General features: G+C 45.0%; 1 protein-coding gene across 4 annotated transcripts in view; it reads left to right on the top strand.

Annotated features, from left to right (window-relative positions):
- Nucleotides 1–23,771, top strand: part of MGLL (monoglyceride lipase) — an 84,994-nt gene extending 61,223 nt beyond the window's left edge. For all 4 annotated transcript variants that reach the window (XM_077821161.1, XM_077821162.1, XM_077821160.1 and 1 more), the window contains exons 4-8: nucleotides 99–235; nucleotides 2,296–2,406; nucleotides 8,817–8,906; nucleotides 17,554–17,769; nucleotides 19,608–23,771. In XM_077821161.1, coding sequence (XP_077677287.1) covers nucleotides 99–235; nucleotides 2,296–2,406; nucleotides 8,817–8,906; nucleotides 17,554–17,769; nucleotides 19,608–19,733 — 680 coding nt within the window. In that variant the 3' untranslated portion in view covers nucleotides 19,734–23,771. The remainder of the gene's footprint in view (nucleotides 1–98; nucleotides 236–2,295; nucleotides 2,407–8,816; nucleotides 8,907–17,553; nucleotides 17,770–19,607) is intronic.
- Nucleotides 23,772–24,046: the final 275 nt, after the last annotated feature.

Below are 24,046 nucleotides of genomic sequence, written 5' to 3'. Positions count from 1 at the left end.
TTCTGATGCACCCATACCTGGACTATCTAGGTGCCATGTAAAAGGTTAATATTGTTCTGTGTGATGTAGAAGCAATGTTTTCCTTTTCCCCCATACAGTTGGCCATGGGCAGAGTGAAGGTGACCGCATGGTCGTGTCAGATTTCCATGTTTTCATCAGAGACAGCTTGCAGCACATTGACCTCATGAAGAAGGATCACCCAGACCTCCCCGTTTTCATTCTGGGGCATTCCATGGTAAGCACGCTATACCGTACACCTTAATAGTCATCATTACATCTGCCACAGCATTATGGATCCCATTCTGGGGGATGGGAATCACACAACCTACTATAAGAAATGCAAAGTAACAAACAGTAGAACCTCAGAGTTATGAAAACCAGAGTTACGAAATTACGGGTCATCGACACACCTCATTTGGAACCAGAAATATGCAATCAGGCTGCAGCGGAGACAAAAAAAGCCAAGTACACAACTGTGTTAAACATAAATAATTTTAAAAATAAAGGGAAAGTTTGTTTCTGTGCTTGTTTCATTTAAATTAAGAGGGTTAAAAGCAGCATTTTTCTTCCGCAGAGTAAAGTTTCAAAGCTGTATTAAGTCAATGTTTAGTTGTAAACTTTTGAAAAAACAACCCAAACATTTTGTTCAGCGTTACAAATATTTCAGAGTTACGAACTACCTCTGTTCCCGAGGCGTTCGTAACACTGAGGTTCTACTGTAAAAGCTTCCCCTCCACTGCCTCACCCCTAGCGGGGACTTCAGTCTCTGTGACCCATTCAGTCCTTGGCCTTTCTGCTGAGATCAGGATGCTAGTGCCATTTGCAACAATGGGCTAATTAGTGATGCGCATCCCTACCAACCCACTAGGAACCCGACTGAGTTGGGGCACTGAACAACTGGCAGATGGTAACTTCTTTCATTCACCAACAACCAGGCTTGTATTTGAACCGGTAACCAGGAGGTTACACACTCTGGCCTTGTGAGTGGATTGGGAATAAAATATGGCGACACACTGTAGTCTCATTCAGTTACACAACTGTACTGGACAGTGTTTCAGGGATTAGGGATGAAAAACTAAAAGGAGGATTGGTTTTGTGAGCAGATTTTAAGTGTAATTCTGACAGCACAGGCCAAATCCCGTGGATTCAGTTAGGCAATATTCCTATTGGTGTCACGGTCATTGTCCCTGCGTACAAAATATGAATAAGCACTTCAGGATTTAACCCCATGTTCCGATAAACAAGAATTTTGATCTAAAGTGCATGGCATGCTTTTAAGAGTTCACTGTGCTCTAAGCCTGTGTAACAAGAAGCTAATTTCCAAGTACCAAGCCAAATAAGGTCATTGAGATTCTTTTTGCTGCTGTTCCATTTAAACAAGCCAGTGGTTCTTCAGCAGCATGTAAGTTCGCCAAGCATTTTCCTTCACAACTAATCCTCTGTGATCTTTACTGAGCAAGCGAGCCAAGCACCCCAATTCCTACAATTCTCACAGAGTTTCTGCCAGCACTTGACTTGAAACTACATGGGAATGTGCCTCTGTTTAACTTGCTGCCCATGAGTAGGTTGCTGATTGTAGAGTTCTGTGAACTGTTTGCTCGGGGGGGAGGGGGATGATGAAGAAAGAGACATTTGCCAGAGGATAATTTTGGACCTATGGTAATTATCCAAACTTTTATGGTTTCCATTCCCAGGTGACAATACTTTGTTACCTATAGATATCAGTATAACTCGGAAATACTGGGTACAAACTACTGCCTGCTTTTCCACTACCGTTGTGTCCCATTCCCGCTCATCTCCACGCTTTCTGTCATGCATCCACCTCTCTGATCCACTCCATCAAGTCCCCACCTTCTCCTCCTTCAGGTCTCACGGGAAATTTATATTACTTCCAAGAGACCTTTAATTTTTAGTCCTCCCAACAGAGGCTTGTTCAAGCCCTGAACCTGCAAACACTTTATGCACATGAATAATCCAGTTAAATTCATGGGACTCATGTGCATATAGTTAAGCACGTGCATAAGGGTTTGCAGTACTGAAGCCTAGATCACAAAATCCTACTCCACCCTCCAAAAGCCAGCCATCCCACCCCAAAAAAACCCCGCAACAAATCTATCCCTTTGCTTCTAGGTACTCCATCTTTTGCTTGCACAAAGCATCTAGCCAGCTCCCTGGAGCAGAGAACTTTGTTTTGTACCTGCCAGTAAAGTGCCCAGCACACGACCATGCTGTACAAAAAGTAAAGAATGATCATCTGTATTTGTGCTCAGGCTGCCTTTCACTTTTCTATTGCAGGGAGGAGCCATCTCCATCTTAACTGCCTGCGAGAGACCACACGAATTTTCAGGCCTGGTGTTAATTTCTCCTTTAGTTGTAGCAAGCCCAGAGGTAGCGACGCCTATCAAGGTAATAGCAATGGATGTAAAAAACACACACACACACACCAGGAAAGAGAGGGACCACATTGTTCTTCTTGTGATCAGATCATTTTAAAGAAGCAACTATGAAAGAAATCCTGTCTCTAACTGCAGGTGTCCTACCTAGATCCCCATTCTCTGCATCACGTGGGATCCGGCCATCACTTTCAGCCCCTGTTTCTAAGCAAATGCTGTTTATTCAAAAAGGAGAATTTACTGTGGCCTCTGGTTCAGGAAGTTTGTTTTTTTTATTAGTCAAATCAGAAAAGGGAAGAGGGATTAAAAAATCTAGATGATTAAATTCTTCCTGCGCTGGAGCGGGAGAAGAGTCTGTGATGAGAACAGAGCATGCAGAGGCAAATGACTGGAGGCCCAAACCTGCAAGGCACTGTGTACCCTCAGCACCCAATGAAGTCAGTGAGAAAGGAGGGCTCCCCATAGGGCACACAGCACCTTGCACAGTAAGACTCTAATGCTTTAGATGGAAACAAAGAAAAACAATCAGGTAATTTGTCTGCTCTTCTCCTCAGGAAGGGCTGAAAGTCAGTAGCTTTAACAGTGGCGTATAGCCCCCTTGAGCAGTTGTTTTACTTGTCATGCCCGAACCTGCTCCCTGGTGACGGAGCAAGGGCCATCACGCTCATCCTCTTGTGGCAAGAAGAGTTTGGCATGGCCTGGGTAAATGATGATCAGACGGAACATAAGAGAGGCCCAGATTCCGCAGTCGTTGCTGCCATAGAACAGAGCTTAACCAGCCACAGGCATGTTAGAAGAGGTGTACAGAACAGTACTGCACCTGGGGTAGCACCTGGAGGCATTCTGGCTGTGAAGGACAGAGTCAGGCAGAACAGCTCAAGGGGTGCATGGGGGAGCATATGCAGGAGTGGCAGCCACCATGCATTTTAAAAATGCAGCCTGTGTTCTCCCCGTGCCCTGTGACTCCCTCCCACAGAGGATGAAAGCACCCGGCTACTCATTGCACAAATGCACTTTCCTCCCTTCTTGCTCACCTAAGTAAGAGCAGCCAGAAATTGGCCCTGTGTTGTCAATTATGTGCAGGATGGCAAGGGATTATTTCTGGTGGCACGAGGAGATGGAACCAGGGGGAATCGTATAGAAGTAGGAAAAGAAAAATATAAGATGAATAATAGAAAGCATGTCCCTAGTAAGCCCTGGAATCTGTTTGTGTCTGAAGGGAACTGGTAAAGGTTGCATTGCTTGAAACATTTACAACTAGATGGAATAAATCCCTAAAAAATGTTCTGTAAGAAACAATCCTGCACTGGCCTCCCAGGAGAGGATTAGATGGGACCCAATGAGATTTTTCCAATCTCTAATTTGTCTGACCTTTGTTACCATTCTCCATTCCACTTGGCCTTTACTGACCAGGTCCATTTACTTTTCTTTGTGGCTGGATGTCAGCTGGTCCCAATAAACTTCTTGTTACAACTTCTCTGATCACTCAGGTCTTATTTTCACATACTAAAATTGCACTGGTTTGCTTAACTTCAACTAAATCTGTTTTTAAAATGATTTAGTTGAACTGAGGTAAAACCCTGTGTAGACACTCTTATTTTGGTTTAAGAGTGTTTTATTTCAGTTTAGCTTAAACCTGTTCCTCAATCAATTTAAGATGGCTCAATATAAGACCAGTATATATTGGTTTAGGCATTCCCACAAAGCCTTTTGCACTAGGTTAACAAAATCAGTTTTAAATCACTCTTCTAGTTAAAAACCCATACAGACTGGTGTGTAGCAAGCCCTCAGACGTTTTTCCATCTCAATCTGGGATCTCTCTCTTACAGACTGGGGTGGACAAGGGTAAGATTGAATGGTTTGCCAAACCTGAATGGATGTACTGTTCACTTCTCTTTTGCCCCAGACCAAAACTGCCTGATTACGGTCTTCTCCGTTTTATTGAGTCTGGCCTGCTAACCACTCCCTAAATAATCCATATTGCATCAGCTGCTGCTTCAAACCGGTTAGGAGATAAAATCTTCAGCTATCAAATGTAGCTAGGGTGTTTAACACCACAGTATTTTTAATTAAAAGCCCATTGTGTTATAGACCATCACCATGGCCCTCACAAAATCAATGATGCCACATTGGAACCTTTTGACCCTGGAAGCTCTGGTTTATAACACGAAAGATTATTTTTCCAGTGGCAGTGACCTTGGCTCTTAGAATCATTGAGCTATAAGCGGTATTGACTGATGTCCCCTACACTAAATTTACAAGGGTAATGTGGCTTTTCACATATCTCTGAAATTCCTTATGAGTACGGTGTCCAAATACCTCCTTATCACTGGCAGTCAGTCATTTTGACCATAAGATTAGTTATATCTGTGCATAAGTAATATTTGTATATATGCACACACAGAGGATGGGTGTGTGTGCACGCACAAACATACATACACACACAGCCTGATTCTTCTCTCATGCAGTTATAAATGAGGAGTAACTCCACTGAAGTCAGTGAACTGCACCTGTGTAAAACTGGAGGTACGGGAGATCAGAACCAGGCCCTCTGTTTTGGTACTGGTTTGTTGCTATTGACTCAACTTGGCGAGAAATGAGTGAAAGCTTTGAGAACATGTCCAAAGCATGTGCCAACTTCAAGACGGGATGCAGAGATAAAGTTTCTTGACACCTTAAATGACTGTCTCTTGGAGCATCTAGTCCTGGAACCCACAAGAGGAGAGGCGATTCTTGTTTTAGTCCTAAGTGGAGCACAGGATCAGGTCCAAAAGGTGAATATAGCTGGACCGCTTCGTAATAGTAACCATAATATAATAAAATTTAACATCCCTGTGGTGAGGAAAACACAACAGCGGCCCAACACCATAGCATTTAATTTCAGAAAGGGGAACTACAAAAAATGAGGAAGTTAGTTGAACAGAAATTAAAAGGTCATAGCACCAAAAGTAAAATCCCTGCAAGTTTCATGGAAACTTTTTAAAGACACCATAATAGAGGCTCAACTTAAATGTATACCTCAAATTAAAAAACATAGTAAGAGAACCAAAAAAGAGCCACCATGGCTAAACAAAGTAAAAGAAGCAGTGAGAGGCAAAAAAGCATTCTTTAAAACGTGGAAATTAAATCCTAGTGAGGAAAATAGAAAGGAGCATAAACTCTGGCAAATGAAGTGTAAAAATATAATTAGGAAGGCCAAAAAATAATTTGAAGAACAGCTAACCAAAGACTCAAAAAGTAATAGCAAAAACATTTTTAAGTAAACCAGAAGCAGGAAGCCTGCTAAACAACGAGTGGGGCCACCGGACGATCGAGATGCTAAAGGAGCACTCAAGGATGATAAGGCCATTGCAGAGAAACTAAATGAATTCTTTGCATTGGTCTTCACGGTTGAGGATGTGAGGGAGATTCTCAAACCTAGGTCATTCTTTTTAGGTGACAAATCTGAGGAACTGTCCCAGATTGAGGTGTCATTAGAGGAAGTTTTGGAACAAATTGATAAACTACACAGTAATAAGTCATCAGAACCAGATGGTATTCACCCAAGAATTCTGAAGGAACTCAAATGTGAAATTGCAGGACTACTAACTGTAGTCTGTAACCTATCATGTAAATCATCTTCTGTACCAAATAACTGGAGGATAGCTAATGTGACACCAATTTTTAAAAAGGGCTCCAGAGGTGACCCCGGCAATTACAGGCCGGTAAGCCTGACTTCAGTACCAGGCAAACTGGTTGAACATGGTTTTTGTAAAGGGAAATCATGCCTCACCAATCTACTAGAATTCTTTGAGTGGGTCAACAAGCATGTGGACAAGGGGGATCCCGTGGATATAGTGTATTTAGATTTTCAGAAAGCCTTTGACAAGGTCCTTCACCAAAGGCTCTAAAGCAAAGTAAGCAGTCATGGGACTAGAGGGAAGGTTCTCTCATGGATTGGTAACTGGTTAAAAGATAGGAAACAAAGGGTAGGAATAAATGGTCAGTTTTCAGAATGGAGAAAGGTAAATGGTGGTATGCCCCAGGGGTCTGTACTGGGCCCAGTCCTATTTAACATATTCATAAATGATCTGGAAAAAGGGGATTTGCAGATGATACAAAACTACTCAAGATAGTGAAGTCCCAGGCAGACTGCAAAGAGCTACAAAGGATCTCAAAACTGGGTGACTGGGCAACAAAATGGCAGATGAAATTCAATGTTGATAAATGCAAATTGGAAAACATAATCCCAACTATACATATAAAATGATGGGGTCTAAATTAGCTGTTACCACTCAAGAAAGAGATCTTGGAGTCATTGTGGATAGTTCTCTGAAAACATCCACTCAATGTGCAGTAGCAGTCAAAAAAGCAAACAGAATGTTGGGAATCATTAAGAAAGGGATAGATAATAAGACAGAAAATGTCACATTGCTTCTATATAAATCCATGGTATGCCCACATCTTGAATACTACATGCAGATGTGGTTGCCCTGTCTCAAAAAAGATATATTGGAATTGGAAAAAGTTCAGAAAAGGGCAACAAAAATGATTAAGGGGTATGGAACAGCTGCCGTATGAGGAGAGATTAATAGGACTGGGACTTTTCAGCTTGGAAGGGAGACGACTAAGGGGGGATATGACAGAGGTCTATAAAATCATGACTGGTGTGGAGAAAGTAAATAAGGAAGTGCTATTTACTCCTTCTCATAACACAAGATCTAGGGGCCACCAAATGAAATTAATAGGCAGCAGGTTTAAAACAAACAAAAGGAAGTATTTTTTCCACACAAAACGCACAGTCAACCTGTGGAACTCCTTGCCAGAGGATGTTGTGAAGACCAAGACTATAACAGGGTTCAAAGAAGAACTAGATACATTCATGGAGGATAGGTCCATCAATGGCTATTAGCCAGGATGGACAAGTATGATGTCCCTAGCCTCTGTTTGCCAGAAGCTGGGAATGGGCGACAGGGGATGGATCACTTGGTGATTACCAGTTCTGTTCATTCCCTCTGGGGCACCTGGCATTGGCCACTGTTGGAAGACAGGATACTGGGCTAGATGGACCTTTGGTCTGACCCAGTATGGCCATTCTTATGTTCTAAAGGTTAGGTAACCACAGGTGTGTGGAGCCACGACAACAAAAAGTGAGCCTCATTAGAGTAGTATGTGCTCGCATGTGGGAAAATTCAGATTTACTCTCTCTTTGCAAGACTCCCATCATGAGGGTATAAATAAGGACACACACACGCGGAGAGAGAGAGAGCAGATAACAACAGTGTGTCTTAAATTAAAGAAGGCCAGAGAAAATTTGCTCCATCCCTAGATAGGAATCTTACCTGAAGTTATAAGCTTGTATTTATACCCATGGTGACAAATTCATTCCTGGTGCAACTTCATTGACCTCAGTGGAAATGAATTTGGCTCATGGGGTTGGAGTACCAATGGGGTATCAGTGTACAAGGTGAAAGTTACATGATTTTACATATCCCCCTAGGAATGGGGTTTCCTTGACATTTACTATGAGCCTTCACTCCTTGCTACTCTCGGAGAACTCTAATTGCATCCTGGTAATTTTCCTTTGGATAGTATCTTTGATACAAGAGCATCAGATAATCCTACGTAATGGTTTACAGTCTGTGCTTTCAAACACAAGCGGAGTATGCAGATTACAAATTAATCTTGCAGGTAGTATCTGTGGATGCAGTAGGACAGTACAAAGGCCAATTACACATTGTCATCTTTTCTAAGCGGTGACCACTGAATTAGAAGACAGTTATCAGAGAAGAATCTTGCATTGGAGGGATTGGGGAATGTTACTGAAATAAAGGATGTTCTTTCTCATGCTAGTGCTTTCACACTCAGGCTGCTGAATGCTTTTGTGTTTGATTCCCAGGAGACAAGCGAGCAATAGATTTCCTTAGTCAATGCAGACACATTTTACTGTTGTTTATTTGCAGACTCCCTGGAGAATGTGCTTAGCAAAGAGAGTCCAGCCTCGGCAAGTACTGTAAATTGCACAAAATATCACTTAAGTGCTGCAGCCTGAGATCAGAACTGAGTGATGGTAGGAAGGGGCAGCAGCAACGGCGATGCTGCCAGCTCCATAAAACAATGACCCTTAGCAGGCTGCTTAAGCCAGGCCTTTCCCACATTGACTTGATCTCTCATCTGCAAGGGGAAGAAATGCAGAGTGTAATGTCAGGGTGGTTGTGAATATTTCATAGTATTGTGCCCATTCTTGTAATTGATGCCGGTGGATATCCAAATTCTTTGGTTTCATGACAGTTTGGTAATATAGGGCCAGATCCTTAGCTGGTGTCAAATCGGGACACTCTGTTGACTTCAGTGGTGCTATGCCAATTTATGCCAGCAGAGGCTTTGGCTTACGTATTTCTTCTCCTTGCTGCCCAGTTAATTTATTTCATTCATATCCCACAGGTTTTTGCAGCTAAAGTGCTCAACTTTGTTCTACCAAACCTGACGCTGGGAGCTATAGACCCAAATGTGGTTTCCCGGAACAAAAAGGAGGTGAGGATGTTAATATCATTTTTTAAGTCATTGGAACAGTGGTACATAGCCCCACTGCTGGCCCTCTGTAATGGGGCTGAACATTTTGAGCCAAATTCTCTGCTAGTGGAAAGGGGTGAAGTGCCTTTACAGCCAATATCTGTGCCCATTTACATCAACAGAAAATTTGGCTCATAAGCTGACTAGTCCAGTCTGGAACCATTCAGTCACTAGTTCAGTGCACTCTGCATCCATGTCCAGTTATGGGCAGGAGATCTAAGATCTGGGCTGTGTGATGGTCACATTGGCAACAACAACAACAAAAAAATGGGACCCATGATTCACCACCAAGTGCAGCTCCACTGGGGCAGCAGTGATAGAAGCTGTAGTTTAGACAGGGCTCAGATACTTTGAGGACCACGTTTCTCTTAATCTGCTTTTCACATAAATACAGTAGCAAAGACACTTGAGTCTCATCTACACTTACTATTATATGTATTGTACTGAGATAGGGGCTAGGAACTCCTGTCATAGAGCAGGACCCCATGGTGCTAGGTGCTGTACAAAGATGGTCCCTGCCCCATCATTTAACCACTGTAGCTAACTACAGGTTTCAGACTAGCAGCCGTGTTAGGCTGTATTCGCAAAAAGAAAAGGAGGACTTGTGGCACCTTAGAGACAAACCAATTTATTAGAGCATAAGCTTTCATGAGCTACAGCTCACTTCCTCGGATACATTAGATGCATCCGATGCAACTAATTAGAGCTTCTACCATTGTGAATTGTAGGCCCCCATTTTTGCCAGTCTAGACAAGGCTTGTGGGACAAGGCTGCTGTGTGAAAAAGCAACACCCCTCCTCCTGCTTACAGACAGCCTGGTTCGGCAGTACTGGTAAAACCAGATGTCTTGTCAGCTGCTGCTGCAGCAGCACCACTAAAAAGGCTCCCACTCCTTTCAGTAGAAAACAGCCACATGGAGGCTTAGGTTTGTATTTACAGTGCTGGGGAGGAAAAAAAAAATTGAATGAAACAGCTGTGTCTGGGAAGGGATCACAAATCAGGATTTTAGTTCATTTCTAAGATCAACTGGAATGACAGAAGATAGCACCCAAGGGTCTCTAAAAAGCAGGGGCGCTTTGTAAGTGTAGTGAATGCTTACTTCTGTGGCAGCCCACATGCCCCCAAGATGTGCTGTAATTTTTCAGTGTCTCTGACTGGCTAGATAAGCTGGATTCTTATTTTAAATAGATGCTAATGAATTCCCCGGCTGTGGGCGGTTAGGCGGGTCCCAGTCCATGCTGACATCAGAATGCAGGCTGACTAGATAAGGAGCAAGCAGGCTGTTGATACACAGAGAAGTACAATACACTTAACTTTTGTTTGCACATTCAACTTGCCAAATTGCCCTGTAGGTAAATTGGAAGGAAGACTGGTCTTGTGGATAAACCACATGGGTGCGTAGGTTCTGTACCTGGCTCTGACACAGATTTTCTGGGCAAGTGACGACTTCTTTCTGTGCCTCAGTTTCCTTGTCTGTAAAAGGGGCTTATACTTCACTGGGTTAAAAACATCAAAATTGAAAAGCCCTTTGAGATTTTTCAGCTAGAGAAGAGAGAATTAGACAGGGCAAATACTGCGATTCCATGATACTGGACTCAGTGTAAAAACCAACATAGAAAGCATTCGTATACATCCACTTTGTAATGTATATGTCCTCAGATATTTTGGTAAGCCTTATCATAACAAAAGATGTACAAAACATACACAGATAAATAAATACGGTCAGTTTCCATTGTTATAGGAACACCATCCTACTCGCTTGTGTTCCATCATACGGAAGGTGTTACCAATTACTCTGTTGTCGCTTACACAAAGAATTGAGAAAAGGTACAATAAAATCGTATGAAGGAAGAATTATATTCCTGGGTTCTAAAGGATAAGTGATACCAGGTTTATAAAGTAAAAGGTCTATCAAAGCCACAGCCTATATATTAGGAGACCGTGCCATAGCTGTTACAGCAGGGCCTCCTGGGTTTCCCTGCCTGGTTCTGCCACTGACTTGTTATGTGACCACTTAAACTCACTGTGCGAAAGTTTATCCATCTGTTAAATGGTTGTAAAAATACCTACCTTGAAGGGGTATGTCCTCAGATGGAAGGTGCTAAGAACATGCTAAATATTGTTACAGGGTGTGAACTCTGATCTAAGGACAGACCAGCTTCAGAAATTTATTTACGGTCTCCCACACTTTTACCTAGGTATTTCAGTGGCGGCTGCAAGGGTGACATTCAGAAGTGTCCATGGTAACCCTGAGGGTACAGTCCACCATAAGAATAATTGTGTTTTCTTTCTTCCTGCTACTTACTCATGCTGGCCTTCACTGTGAGGCTCACTGCTGGGATTGACAAAGGCATCTCTAGCTTCATGCTCGTCCTCTTAGTTTTAGCTTCTCCTGTTGCCACTTCCTGTTCTGTGCTGTGTCCATCATTGGGAGGTAAGACCTATCATATGAGATTGGTCCATCTAATTACTGGATTAGATCATTGGCCCATTTTGTCCAATATCCTGCCTCTGCAGCACTGGATCAGATCATCGGTCCGCCTGATTAGGACTTGTCTACAAAACCGTTGTTTTCACAACAAGGCAAACACCCTATTTCCCAGCACATTAGTGGGCACTACTATGGACATTCCTGAAGTCCAAACTGCAGGGCAGTGTAGATGAAGCCCTAGAGTCAAGCCTTGCAGCTTCTGAGCACACACTGTGCTGGAAACATCCATTAATTACATGTTGAATTTAATCATCCATCAGACCAACTTTCTGTTTTCTATAAATATCTTTGGGCAGTCCTCCAAGAATTCCCTCACTTGTTCGTCTTCACAGGAGGCTTGGCCTTCTGATGTAGGGATTGAAATGTACATGGTGGAGTGGAGACATTTGGTAGATCTAGTTCCTTATCAAGTACAAGGAAACAAGTGGAGTGAGAGGTAACCCAGAATCTAACGTCCTCATCGGTATTTGTTAAAGGCCTGATCGAGCTCCCATTGAAATCAGTGGAAAGATCCCCACTTCAGTGCATGTTGGAACAGGCCATAACTGCCTGGCAGCATGCTTAGTGCTGTGCAAGAGGGAATGGAAAGATGCAGCCCCTGCCCAGAAGCAGAGCTGACAGTCTAAACAGGTGGGCGACACCAAATGCGCCAGGAGACCTGGTGGATGGTTTTGTCTTAAAGAGACTCTTTTAAAAAAAAAAAATAGTTGGCAGCTGTGATGGATCCCACAGACCCCAGCCCGAGCCAGGGCTGGAAAGGAGTAATGGACTGAACCGGATCCAAGTATTGAGACCAGACCCACCATGCAGACACTGTCCAAGGTATCGATCCTGGAAAGTGGGGCCCCGCTAGCTGTAACTAAGAACGAAGGAAGAACAGGAAACAGAGGAAGGAAGCAGAGGTGACCCAGGGTTTCCAAAACAGACAGAGAGCGCAGACATGAGAGTAGGAGAAGGCACAAAGGAAGAGATGAGACAGGATTCGCTGGCAGAGCGAAGGTGGGCAAGCGGGGAGTGTTAAGAAACAAGAGCAGAGATTGAGGTGGACAGAGTGATGCAGAGCCTGGAAGGTGACCCCAGTTTCTCTTATCCCTCCCTACAACTAATCCTCAGCATCCCCAGCGTTCTAGAGAACATTTCTTTAATCCTCATCTCCTGCCCCATTACGAGCTGCCCTGCTGCACAGTGGAAGGGTTTCCTCTTTTCTCTACCTTCTCTTGAAGGCTCAAGAGAAAGCCTTCTCCCTTTTTCCTCCTCCTTTCACCAAGACATGCCCTGTGCCATGTGTTTGCCCCATGCACAGATCATTAACTTTCTGAGAAGGACTGTTGTTCCATTAGCTGTTTTTATCCTTCTCACAATGTCGATCATTCTCAAAGATCCCCCCACCCGCCATCTACACAAAAGATTTGTCTGCTGTTCAGTAGCTAAAAATTCTTTGTTGTTTTTGGGGGGGTGGGGGGGAGAAAAAGAAGAAAGAAACCCATTAGGCCATCTCTTGGCATTTATGGCACTACACGGGGGCGGGGAAGGGGGCAACTCATATGAATTAATCTACATTATTTTACTCCATGGGAAGGCAACGTCTGTCAATCCAGCCACCCACCCCTCTTGATTTTTTTCCTGGAATCCTTCATCTGTTGCTTTCAGTAAAAAAACAAAAACCCCTCAAAGCTGTGTTGCCTTAGTGCAGTGCTGTGACACAACTCCCAGCAAATAACTCCCAGATTAGGCTGAAGCCAGTTGCTAAGTAGCCAGAGGAACCCTGTGCTTTTGTTTAAATTGCAGAGGAAAAGTTAATGGGTTTGGGTGAAAATGTCAGGTTACCAGCTGCTAAAGTGAGAGTTGACAAAATTAGATGAACTGGGTGTTCCAGAAGCCAAAGTGTAACTTTTTCCATGAGCCGGTTCACAGGAAGGGCGGTTCATTCTCATGAAAGGCAGCCTCTTGGGATTGAGACAGTTTACGGAACAGGACAGATATTTAAAACGAGCAGGGTTGTATCTCACGAGAGTAGGGTCCCACTGAAAAAGGCTGCCTGCCTGTAGGGAATGCAGAGGAGGTTGGAGGTACCTACAGCAACCACGGTGCAACCTCAGAGCTGTTCTAGAGAAGACTTCCAGGCACTGAAGAGTCTATGTGGATACTGACTGAGGGCCAGATGTTGGGAGGTGCTCAGCATGCTCAGCTCCTATTGACTTCTCTGGGAGTCGAGGATGCTTACCGCCTCCTCAGATCAGGCCTTGACAGCTCAGTCTCAGCCAGCATTTCACCTCCACAGTGGGCTCTTCCAAGCATTTCCCAGGGGCTAGGTCTCAGACCCTCAGGGTGGGTGTGTCATCAGGATGAGGGGAGCTATACTGCATTTGTCTCTCCTCTAGTAACTGCCCCTCACTTGGGGGTCCACTCCAACACATTCATAACTTGAGTTTCCAGTCATGGGGATTATGGACCTGCGCAGGACAAGTGTAGAGCCCTGCAGCAGGACTAGAATCCTATGGGTCTTGCAGGATCCATGGCCATAATAGCAGGAGCCGAATTAAAAGGTTAGTCCTGTGGGGGGCTCTAAAAGAGACCCTTTGCTGTCTCCAGCAGAGTATGCTGTTTGAAAGAAGTTTAAGTGATTCCAGAGGAGAAGCCAAACTGCACCAGCACTGTCAGGGAGAGGATCCCATACTACCAGTGAAGTCACATGGACGCTGGCGCTGTTAATTAGTCCAATCAGAGGCTCACCTCTGTGCCAGCCAGGGACAACATTCCCAAGTAAATGGGCAGGGACCCAGCAGTCTGACAGATTTGCTCTCGTTTCCTATAATCCATCAGGACAGTTGTAATGTGGGTCACTCTTGTCAGTTCCTGGGGCTGAGCTCTCCAAGCCCTGCAGCATGGATGTCTCAGTGGCAGGACCATTCCTGTGAAGCCTGCTCCTTGCAATGGTCAACCAGAGCCCAAGTTTGGTGAGCTTCAGGGCTCCGGGTAAGACTTCTCTCTCTGGGCAAATCTGTAATCACTCTCCAGACCATCAGCACAGCAGAGGATGAGGGTTCTTCTTAGGCTAGGTCTGCACCGTGTACCTTACTGTGCTGTTGCAGCTGTGCCGCTGTAAGGTCTCCCGTGTAGCCACTCTCCTGCCAGCAAAATAAAACCACCCTCCAATGAGTGGCAGTAGCTTTGTAAGCAGGAGAGGGTCTCCCACCAACAAAGCACTGTCCACTCCAGTGCTTTTCATCAGTAAAACTTGGGAGGTATTTTTTCACACCCCTACTTGACAAAAGTTTTACTGACAAAAGTTGGGTGTAGACATAGCCTTAGACTGTTCATTTTGTGAGATCTCAGCTAGGGGAAGGAAAGGAAAAGCAATCACCCTGCTAAAATAATCTATGGAATTAGGCTCAGTCAGCGAATGAGTAGAGGAGATGCTCCTGAGATGGATACTGATGGCAGATTCTCTCCTGCACTTCGGCCAGCTAAGCAGGGGCATCAGATAGCTAAATTACAGCTCCCTGATTCTCTGGCCCAGCCCTGGCAAAAAATAGAGCAGCCTAGGGGCCACTCTAACTTGTGCCTGCTGGCTATGCTCCTCTAAGGATCACCCACCAACTAGGGATTGCTGTAGTGTGTATCCTAGCCATTCCATCCCTGCCCCAATGCATCTCTTGTGCTAAAGGTGGTGGGGAGGGAGGCTGGCTCTACATCCACTGGGCCCCCCCCCCCCGGTCCTCCACATGGACGGTATCCAGAACAGGGGTGATGGTTTCCAGTCCCTTTGTGCCACCTGAGCCTGTCACAAAGACCAGATTGTGGCAGAGAATCGATCTCTGAGCCTTCTAATGCTCAGATGTGGTGTCTGTGTAAGCACAGTAAGGAGGGAGTTTAGACTAACCTGTGTGCTTGTTGGAATTAGTACAGGGTGCAATGGGCACATTTTAAAACACTTCATCGGTTAGAATAACTCTCTTTGTAATTTACTGACTTTACGAGGGGCGCGTCAGCTGCCAAAGATTTAATTGTGCTTTGGTGTCCAATGAACTGTTACCATAGGAGGCTGCTGTGCGGGGTTAAGAGGGGGGCGTTATTTTTGAATGGTCTCGTACTAGGGCAATCCACCAACTGCTTTTTGTAGGACCCATCATTACACATAGGCAACCTTCACCCTGGCATTACCCCCCTAATCATGGCCTGGTGCAGAAAGGAGAGGCGGCCAAGGGTGTAAAAAAGCAAGCCTGCCCCTACACAGAGGCCACAGTGACGGTTCCTGCCCCACAGGGCTGGGTGCAGCTCCCTGCTGAGAGCATGGCAACCTGGCACACACAACTGCAGTGTCATCCAGTTTGGCCCGGCTTCCCTTTCGTCATGGAGGGGCAGCCGTGTGAAACCTGAGTGGCACAGCAACCTCATTTACTAGGTGTCAATGACCAGAGTGGGGAGCCATGCCCAGCCCCGCAGGGCAGGAGCTATCGGTGTGGGGTGAGAGCAGGGCAGGCTTGCCTTTGAACACCATCGTCCCCCATTGGGGTCTCCCCTCCGCACCGAGGTGGAAGTGTATGTTTGCTTTGGGCCAGGGCCCGGTGATTGGTTAATCCAGCCCTGGATGTGGCAACCCATCTAGAACCTTCCTGCGACCCACTGGGGGGGTCAGGACCCACCATGGGAAACGCTGCCGTAGAGAAGAAAAATTAGGCTTCCTTCAGCCAACCTACAAATAAATTATGATGATTTTTTTTTTTTAAACCACATCAGACTTTAGAGGAATCGGCGGCTGTGCCAGGGATCCACCTATAATCAAAATTCGCTGGCAAAGATTGAGCTGGTAAAGCCTGCGTAGGCTGCCAAAGCTCGTTTCTCTGTATACAGCATACAAATATTTACTGTAGATATGCCTGATGCAGTAACTACCCATTCCTAGCTACCAGACCCTGTGCTGATTAATCCAGTGCCTCGTTTTCAGCACTCTCCTCACTCCAGATTTTTCATGCTGACTCTCTGCTCTTAGCCAGCCTGCAAGAGAAGGATAAAAATTTGCAAGTGAAATGCTGGGGTATGTGGGTTTTTTGGGTTTGGGGGTTTTTTTTGTTGGTTTTTTGGCCTACTGGCACTTTATCTCATAGTTTAAACTAAGAAAAACTTTGCCCAATCAGAAGCTCAAGGCCCATACATAGTGAGCAGATAGTGTGCAGATTGAAGTTACCTTCGTCTTTAATACAGAGGGGTGGCCCATGGATACTACAGGCCCCAACAGGCAATGCTCCAGCTTAAGCAGAGCAGCCTCCATTGGGCTCAAGAGAGCACGCCTTGTCGAGACCCATCATCTTTGCAAGCACCATCTCCGCATACACACTTAACACCAACACAGAGCTCCTCATCTTAGTAGTACTTTACAAGCAGGAGCTAATCAGTACCTTCAACCCTCCTGCAAGACAGAAACATCTTTATCCCCATTTTGCAGATGGGGAAACTGAGGGAAAGAGAGGTAAAGTGACTCATGGCAGGGCCACTCAGCACCAGAGATATTACTGGTACTCAGGAATTGCTTATATCTATATCAGCTTTGTAATAAAGCAGAATGAAAAACTGCCTATGGGGGAAAAAGGCTGCCACCTTTGAGTGGTAGGAGACCAGGGCAGAGCATGAGTAAGCGCAGAAAGGAGCTCCCCTGGGCAAAGTCCATTGACTGATGCTGCTTGTTTGCCTGCCCCCAGTGTTTTTGGCTCATGAACATTTTTCAGTGGTGTAAGAGAGGAGTTTGGAGTAGCCCAGTTTCCAGTTGCACAAGAGGTGATGGGCCCTGGCTGCTAACTGGGGTTATCATTCTAGGGCAGGGGTAGTCAATAGGCAGACTGCGGGCCAAATCTGGACCACCAGGCACTTTTGAATGGACCTCAAAATCTATTTATTTATTATTATATTATTATTTTTATTATTTTCTCTGGAGTCTGGACCTTGACAAAAAATAAATTGACTGCCCCGATCTAGGGTGAAGTGGCACAGGAGCCCACTGAGGGTGGGAAATGGTTAGCCTAAACAATAGACGGAAACAGACTCATCACACATGAAGGGCTCTGCCTTGTATTTTCGGAACAGACTGTTGCTGACAATGATTTCCCCCCCTTCCAATAGGTTGAATCTTACACCTCAGACCCCCTGGTCTACCATGGGGGCATGAAGATCTCCTTTGTCATCCAGCTGCTGAATGCCGTTGCCAAAATAGAGCGATCCCTGCCTAAATTGACTCTACCAATCTTGGTGCTACATGGTTTGCCCGACAAGCTCTGCGACATCAAAGGTTCCTACTTACTGATGGACACCGTGCAGAGTCAGGACAAAACACTTAAGGTCACCTTGCTTCTTGTATTTGAAGGGTGTAATGTTGTGCATATCAGCCTTTGCTTTGCTCAGTGTAGGCTTAAGGATTTGACTGAGTCACTGTCAGAGCAGGTGTCAGGTGCTGTTGACAAGAGTGCAGAGCATGGGAAAGTGTCTGATTCTGGGAGGTGCTGAACACCCAAAAGGAGTTGAAAGAACTTGGCACATTCCAGGATTGGGCCCCCAACCAGGTAACCCAGTGCCCCCAAACTCTGCGACCGGTCAGGCTGCTTTCACGCCAAGCCCACCTCACTGCATAAAGGTATAGCGAGAAAGTTCCAAAAGCAGCTGAACAAAAGCCATTCCACATCTGCTCATTTGGAGAGAGCACACAGCTGATTAACCAATTGTTAGCACATGAATGAACTTGAAAGGGAGACGGGGAGACCAAGCGAAAGCTTTTGTTGTCAGAAAAATAACTATCTATCTCAGGCATCAAAAGAGTGAAATTACACCCAGGGTTGTGGGAACGCCTCCCATTGCATTTACATGCCAAGGGTGTGATTAATATTTCCTGCCTCTCATTGGGTTGAAAGCTTGATATGCTGTAGTTGGCTCACTGGATACATGGACTGGGAAGGCGGGTGTGAGACCCTGAGGGAACGGTTGTATCCACTGCTTAAGTGCATGAAAGCAGCCCTCGCAAGAGACTTGTGCTTCTCAGCATACACACTGTATAGGGATTAAAATAAAAGAGTGACAATGGGTCTGCATGGCTTTGATTCCCTTACTAGAGGGCAGTAGGCAAAGGAATGTTCTGCCTGGATACGGCGGGTCTAAGTTTGATAACATCAATACCATCTCCAGAGTCTGCACTATTAAACTCCACTTGCAGCAGAGGGTATGGAGCAGCAGGGGGCACTCAAAGAGAGTGACTGGAGCAGGGGGACAGGAGCCTGGCTCTCCCCTCTCTCAGATGGGTGCCCTAACACTGGACAATAGAGTTATTCTAACTGTCTCTCTCTGGCCCAATGACTGTTTAAGTATTTATCCACAATGGAACAATCATTGGGTCAGAGAAAGAGGGAAGTGAGGGAAATGACTCTGAGGTCCAGTGGTTAGGTCGCCTCCTAGGAGGTGGGAGACTCAGGATCCAGTGCTCAGAGGCCGCCTACGGGGTCAGGTCCTGCATGCAACTCAGACGGCCAAACATCTACCTTCCCCACAATTCATGAATTGCTCTGGGGCTCAGGCAGGAACTAGATGTCCGGATGAGAGTGAGACAGCAGTGCAAATGCCCAGAGGCCAAAACCGAAGTACAAAGGGAACTTGTACCTAGAAACTTAAGCACCAAACGAGTTTAGGTGTCTAAATACTTTAGTGGCTCTGGGCCCTGGAGCCTGGTTTTTCAAAGGTGATGAGCTCTCCCAACTCCAGCTGAAGTCAGTCAGTGCTTCACGTGCTCAGCATTGCTGTAGAAAGGTGTCTTAAATCAGGAACCCAAAATCAGAGGCCATTTTTGAACATGCGATCATATGGCACATTCTCCTGTTGGTGAGTCTCCCCCACATGGAGAGGGGAATGGAAAGAACTGCAGGAGAAGGAATTGAGATTGCAACACCGCAAACCTGTGCGGAGACGACAGGTGTGAAACCTGAGAACTCCTGTTAACTCCCTTGCTGAAACTGACTAGACCTCAAGTTGGTGGCATCCCTTAATATTTATAATTCACCATATCTAAGAAATACAGGAAGACCGACGAGACGTGTGCAGGGCATGTCAGGATTGTGGGCACTGGCGAATGGGACCTAAGGGCTGCTTTGTTCTTTGGGGTTTTGTCTGAACCTGTGTTCTTTCTCTGATTGCAGGTGTATGACGAGGCCTACCATGCTCTCCATAAAGAGCTGCCTGAGGTCAGCACTGCTGTGTTTAAGGAAATACTAACATGGATTGGTCAGAAGGTCTCAGCAGCTGGAGGACCCAGCCACACTTAAGCCACCTTGTTACCTTCCCAATGGTCTTCTGGGGATGGAAGTTTTTGTTTGTTTGGGTTTTTTTAAAAAAAGTCTCTCTGGAAAAGATTTAACTTAGAGGGACTCCTAGGATACTTTGCTATGAATAGCCATTCCTATTACATAGGAGGGAGACTCCGCTCAGTCATTTAAAGAGGCCATTGCCCTAAAGCAGGAAAGGGGGTTATGGCAGTGGAAGAAGTCACTGAAAAAACTTTCCAGATTGGTTATTGTACTACAAGGCTCCTGTTTGCAAAAGCCCCCCACCCACCCCCCACCCCACCCCATGTTCTTTGTTTTCTCTGGAATTCCTGATGTGCCAAGGCTGTTTTTATTCTGCAATAATCTTTGGAATGTTCAATAGTTCTGCATCTTTCATTTCATTCCGTTTCTACTCCTGCGAAGTACGGTCCCCTTCCCTGCTCCCACAGTTGCAGAACATACTGTATAAGACGTCTTTACCCTTGAGAAGGGAACACTAGAGAGAGTTAGCAAAGAGAGCTTGGGGATGGGGAGAGAGGAATAATTCCATACTTGAAGGTGAAAAGCTAATTTTCTAGGTCAAACCAATCTGAAGCAACCTCTTTTAGCACGAGGCCTGAAGAGTGGGGACCTACCCTACCAGATTGCACTCTAGAAAGACATGTTGTTTAACCGCTGTTTAATTTCCAGCACCAGAGCAGAGTTCACAGAGGAGAAGGACTAATGTAGAATAAGATACTTAAAACCTACTAAGCACACACAAACTGTGTGACTTCCAGATACCAAACTCTCTCTCCTCTGCAAGATGAGCTACTCTGTGCTACTGATACTTAAGATGTAAAGTCAAAATTTTATTTAAGAGGAAATATTAATATACTATATGGTGTGTATCTTGGCGGCTCAGAGAGCTGTCACTGAGGAAGGGAGCAGAGTCTGAAGAAGGAGCTAACTGTCCTCACCCCTGCACTGTCATAGCCATGGCAAGGTTGTCCCACCATGGTCCATTCCTCTCATAACTACTCTACAGCAATCATTTGGCCTTTTCCCCTCATCAGCTGGAGATGGCCAGAAATGCTAGTCAAGCTCAGAACATCTAGTGAAGGGAAGGGCATTGAGATGGCTGACATGTACCCTCACAGTCCACTTATTTACTAAGAGCCTCATAATGTTATTAGGTTTCCCTGCAAGCTCTTCCGATTCTGTGAAATGGCCATTTCTTGGGTGGATTCTCCTAGACTTAGCAGCTGTGTCTTAGCTGGGTGGCAATGAAGGGTCACACTTGCTCCTGAGAGTTAGGTGGGCAGTTAAAAGCATATCATAGAGCAGACTAGGTAGCCAAACATCTGTATCTGAATATTGGGGCTACATAGAACAAGCTGTACAGAAGGATACTGATGAATTACCACAAAGACAGCTGCCACCAGAAAGTTTGTAAATCCAGCAGATTCTGATACTGATTGGAAGCTACAGATCCAAATGCCAGAGCTCACTGGTCTTTCATACCAGCAAGGCTAGAAGAAGATTTCTAGGAGAACTTTCAACGTGAAAACTCACTCACATGGCAAGTGAGCTTGCATCAACCTATTTGCCTTTCCTCTGGTAGTTGTGTTACAGGGAAATCAACTGCCAGAACTGTACTGTTATACCACTGTGGTTATGCCGGTATAAACTCCCTGTGTGGACATACAAGTATCCACACAGTTATAGCAGTGGACACTCTTAGATCAGTTATACTGGTATAATTATACCAGGATAGTTTTGCCAGGCAATGTCCCATGCAGACATGCCCTTAGTAATAGGCCTCTGCCCACATGCAAGAGAGAGTTTAGCTTATTCCTCCCACTCTCTTAGGCGTTCCAACAATAAGTCCATCCAAGTTCTGCAGAGGGTGCAGGAAGCATTTCATCACAGGGAAAAGCAAGTATCCTCCATGGTTTCCATTGTAGAGGGGGCATGTGTCTTATGCAGGCATTGTACAGCAGCTGGAGCTATCGCAGGTCCTTACTGCTCCCTTTCCAACTCTGCCCTGGAGGAGAGTAGGGCAGTATTCCCATCATGACAGTTTGGTGCTGTTTCAGTGGCTTGTAAGGCAATGTACCACTATTACACCAATATTTCACTTCCCCTTGAAACCCATTCTGGCAGGACACAGGAAAGGTAACCTTGTGCAATAACAACAAGCATCAGAGACTGACTTTCACGAGCTCAGACCTGTTCTCTAATAAGGGTTTGAGAAGTTAATGGAAGTCATCCTTGTGCTTGCAACTGTGTAGTGCATCTAATCAGAAATGCTGTTCTTTACAGATTGGCTCTGGCATTTGTACAGCTCTAGCTTCCTGGCTGCAATCTGAGAAATCATAGATCTCAGCAGTTCAGCTCAACTTGAATTTAAAACCCTGTTCCAACCAATCAACTGCTACCACCAACACCTGGAAACCCCCTACAATGGCTTTTGGGTATCAACACAAGGTGAAGCTCAGGCATTGCATGCTCAAGAGTGTCCAGTGAGCTGGCTTGTGGCAACATTATTCTCCTACAGGTCGGTCGTTCCCCCACACACACACACTAACCGTGAGCTGGGAAGAGATGGTGAGCATGGAGACATTACAGTGGTGGGAGACCCTGCCTAACTCTTATGCCTTGAGCATGCATTAGGGTAGGTGTAATCATACAGTGATATGTGCTAGGGTGACATAGGGAGTACTAGAAATATTTTATAAATAAAAAGAGGTGATTAGAAGATATGATTTTGAAAAGCACCTAATGTTGTTCTGAGTCTGCTCCCATTGACTTAAATTGGAGCAGAATTAGTTGAGTACTGAGCTCTTTTGGGGGGAGGGAGGGGAGAATCCTAAATGAACAAGCACTTGAAAGAAAGAACTAACCCTACAGAGTTATGGTTGCAGCCCTGCTGCTCCCTAGAACCTGTATGTGGCCATAGGAAGTCCTGGGGTCAGTGCCTTTGATCAGTTCTGTTCTTTAGCCTGAGAGAGAGCTGCTTTCTTCCTGAGCTTGGAAGCAATATGTAAGAAGAAAATGAGGATGATAAAAAGAAAACCTGTCCTTCTGTCCAGCTAAGCTCAGCAAGGTCACACAGGCAGGGGAAGCTGTGTTTGAAAATAAAGTGTTCAGATGACATTTGGCAAAGCTGACATTTGCTGCTGCTCTCAGACAATTTTCTGAAGCACTGTCTTTTGGGAAACTGGGCCTCAAGAAGACCTAGCTGAGAAATTGAGGGCCAGTTTCTAACAGACTTGAATAGAGCTCAAATCTCACTGTTTAACATAGAAACAGTGCCAGACCCTCAGGTAGTGTAAATCAGTGTTTTTTCAGTATAGACTTCAAGAGACAGGTGTAAATTAACATAGCTCTAGTAAGGTCACTTGTGCTATACTGATTGACAGCAGTTGGGGATCCACCTCACATTTAAACTCTTACTGCTATAGTTGATCCATTGCCACAGGTCCAAACTGGCTTAAACTGGCACATTTAGTCTCCACCATGTCCTAGTGGAAATCCCTTCTTGAGCAATTTCATTAGCAGCAGGAAGATCTGCCACCAGCAGAAATGTAATTAAAACCTTTATTTTCAAATATCATGGACACTTTATGGGGAGCACTGCTGGCCTTATGAACTTCCAGATTGCTCTGCTGAGACAAATGGGGATAGTTTCCCTCTGAGTATAGAATGCATTTATGACAGAGCAATAGTAGTCTGTAACTACTGTATATGCAGTATCACTACAAGTACCAAGCATAGCATCAAAAGACCATCCTCATAATGTGTCATCCACACAGTTTTCTATTTAGCCTGCTCTTTTTATATTGGTCACCCTAGCACACTGTCAGCATAAACCTGTAGAGATCACTTATTTTTCCAAGTAATTTCTGAGCCCGTCATTCCATTGTGCTCCAGTTGAATATAATATATACACATGTGCATACATGTATTTTCAGTGGGAAAAGTGTGTACAAGTTTAGGATTCTTTAAAGGAATACAATGTATATTGCAACTAATAATAAAGTTATGTTTTCTGAATGTGGTGTCTTTGGGAGCATTATTTGCTGCTGTCATCAGATTATAGTGAAAGAACAGTAGAAAAAAGGGGGGGTTATTAAAACACTTCAGGTTTTTTGGGGGGGGCAGGGAACAGCTGAGCCACAGATATTGCTGAACTGCAATCTCCAGTGTAGCAATGTAGCAGGTGCAACCTTACCACGTGTCACCTTGTCCTAAACCTGCAATGTAAAGGCTAGTTGGGGTTGGAAGGTCTGCACCAGTGTAGCTATACCACAGTGTAACTTAGACTGACC

The sequence above is a fragment of the Eretmochelys imbricata genome, chromosome 7 (assembly GCF_965152235.1).
Source record: "Eretmochelys imbricata isolate rEreImb1 chromosome 7, rEreImb1.hap1, whole genome shotgun sequence".
NCBI classification, from domain to species: Eukaryota; Metazoa; Chordata; order Testudines; family Cheloniidae; genus Eretmochelys; species Eretmochelys imbricata.
Note: the sequence above shows the minus strand (reverse complement) of the source record. Positions and strands in the feature narration are given on the sequence as shown.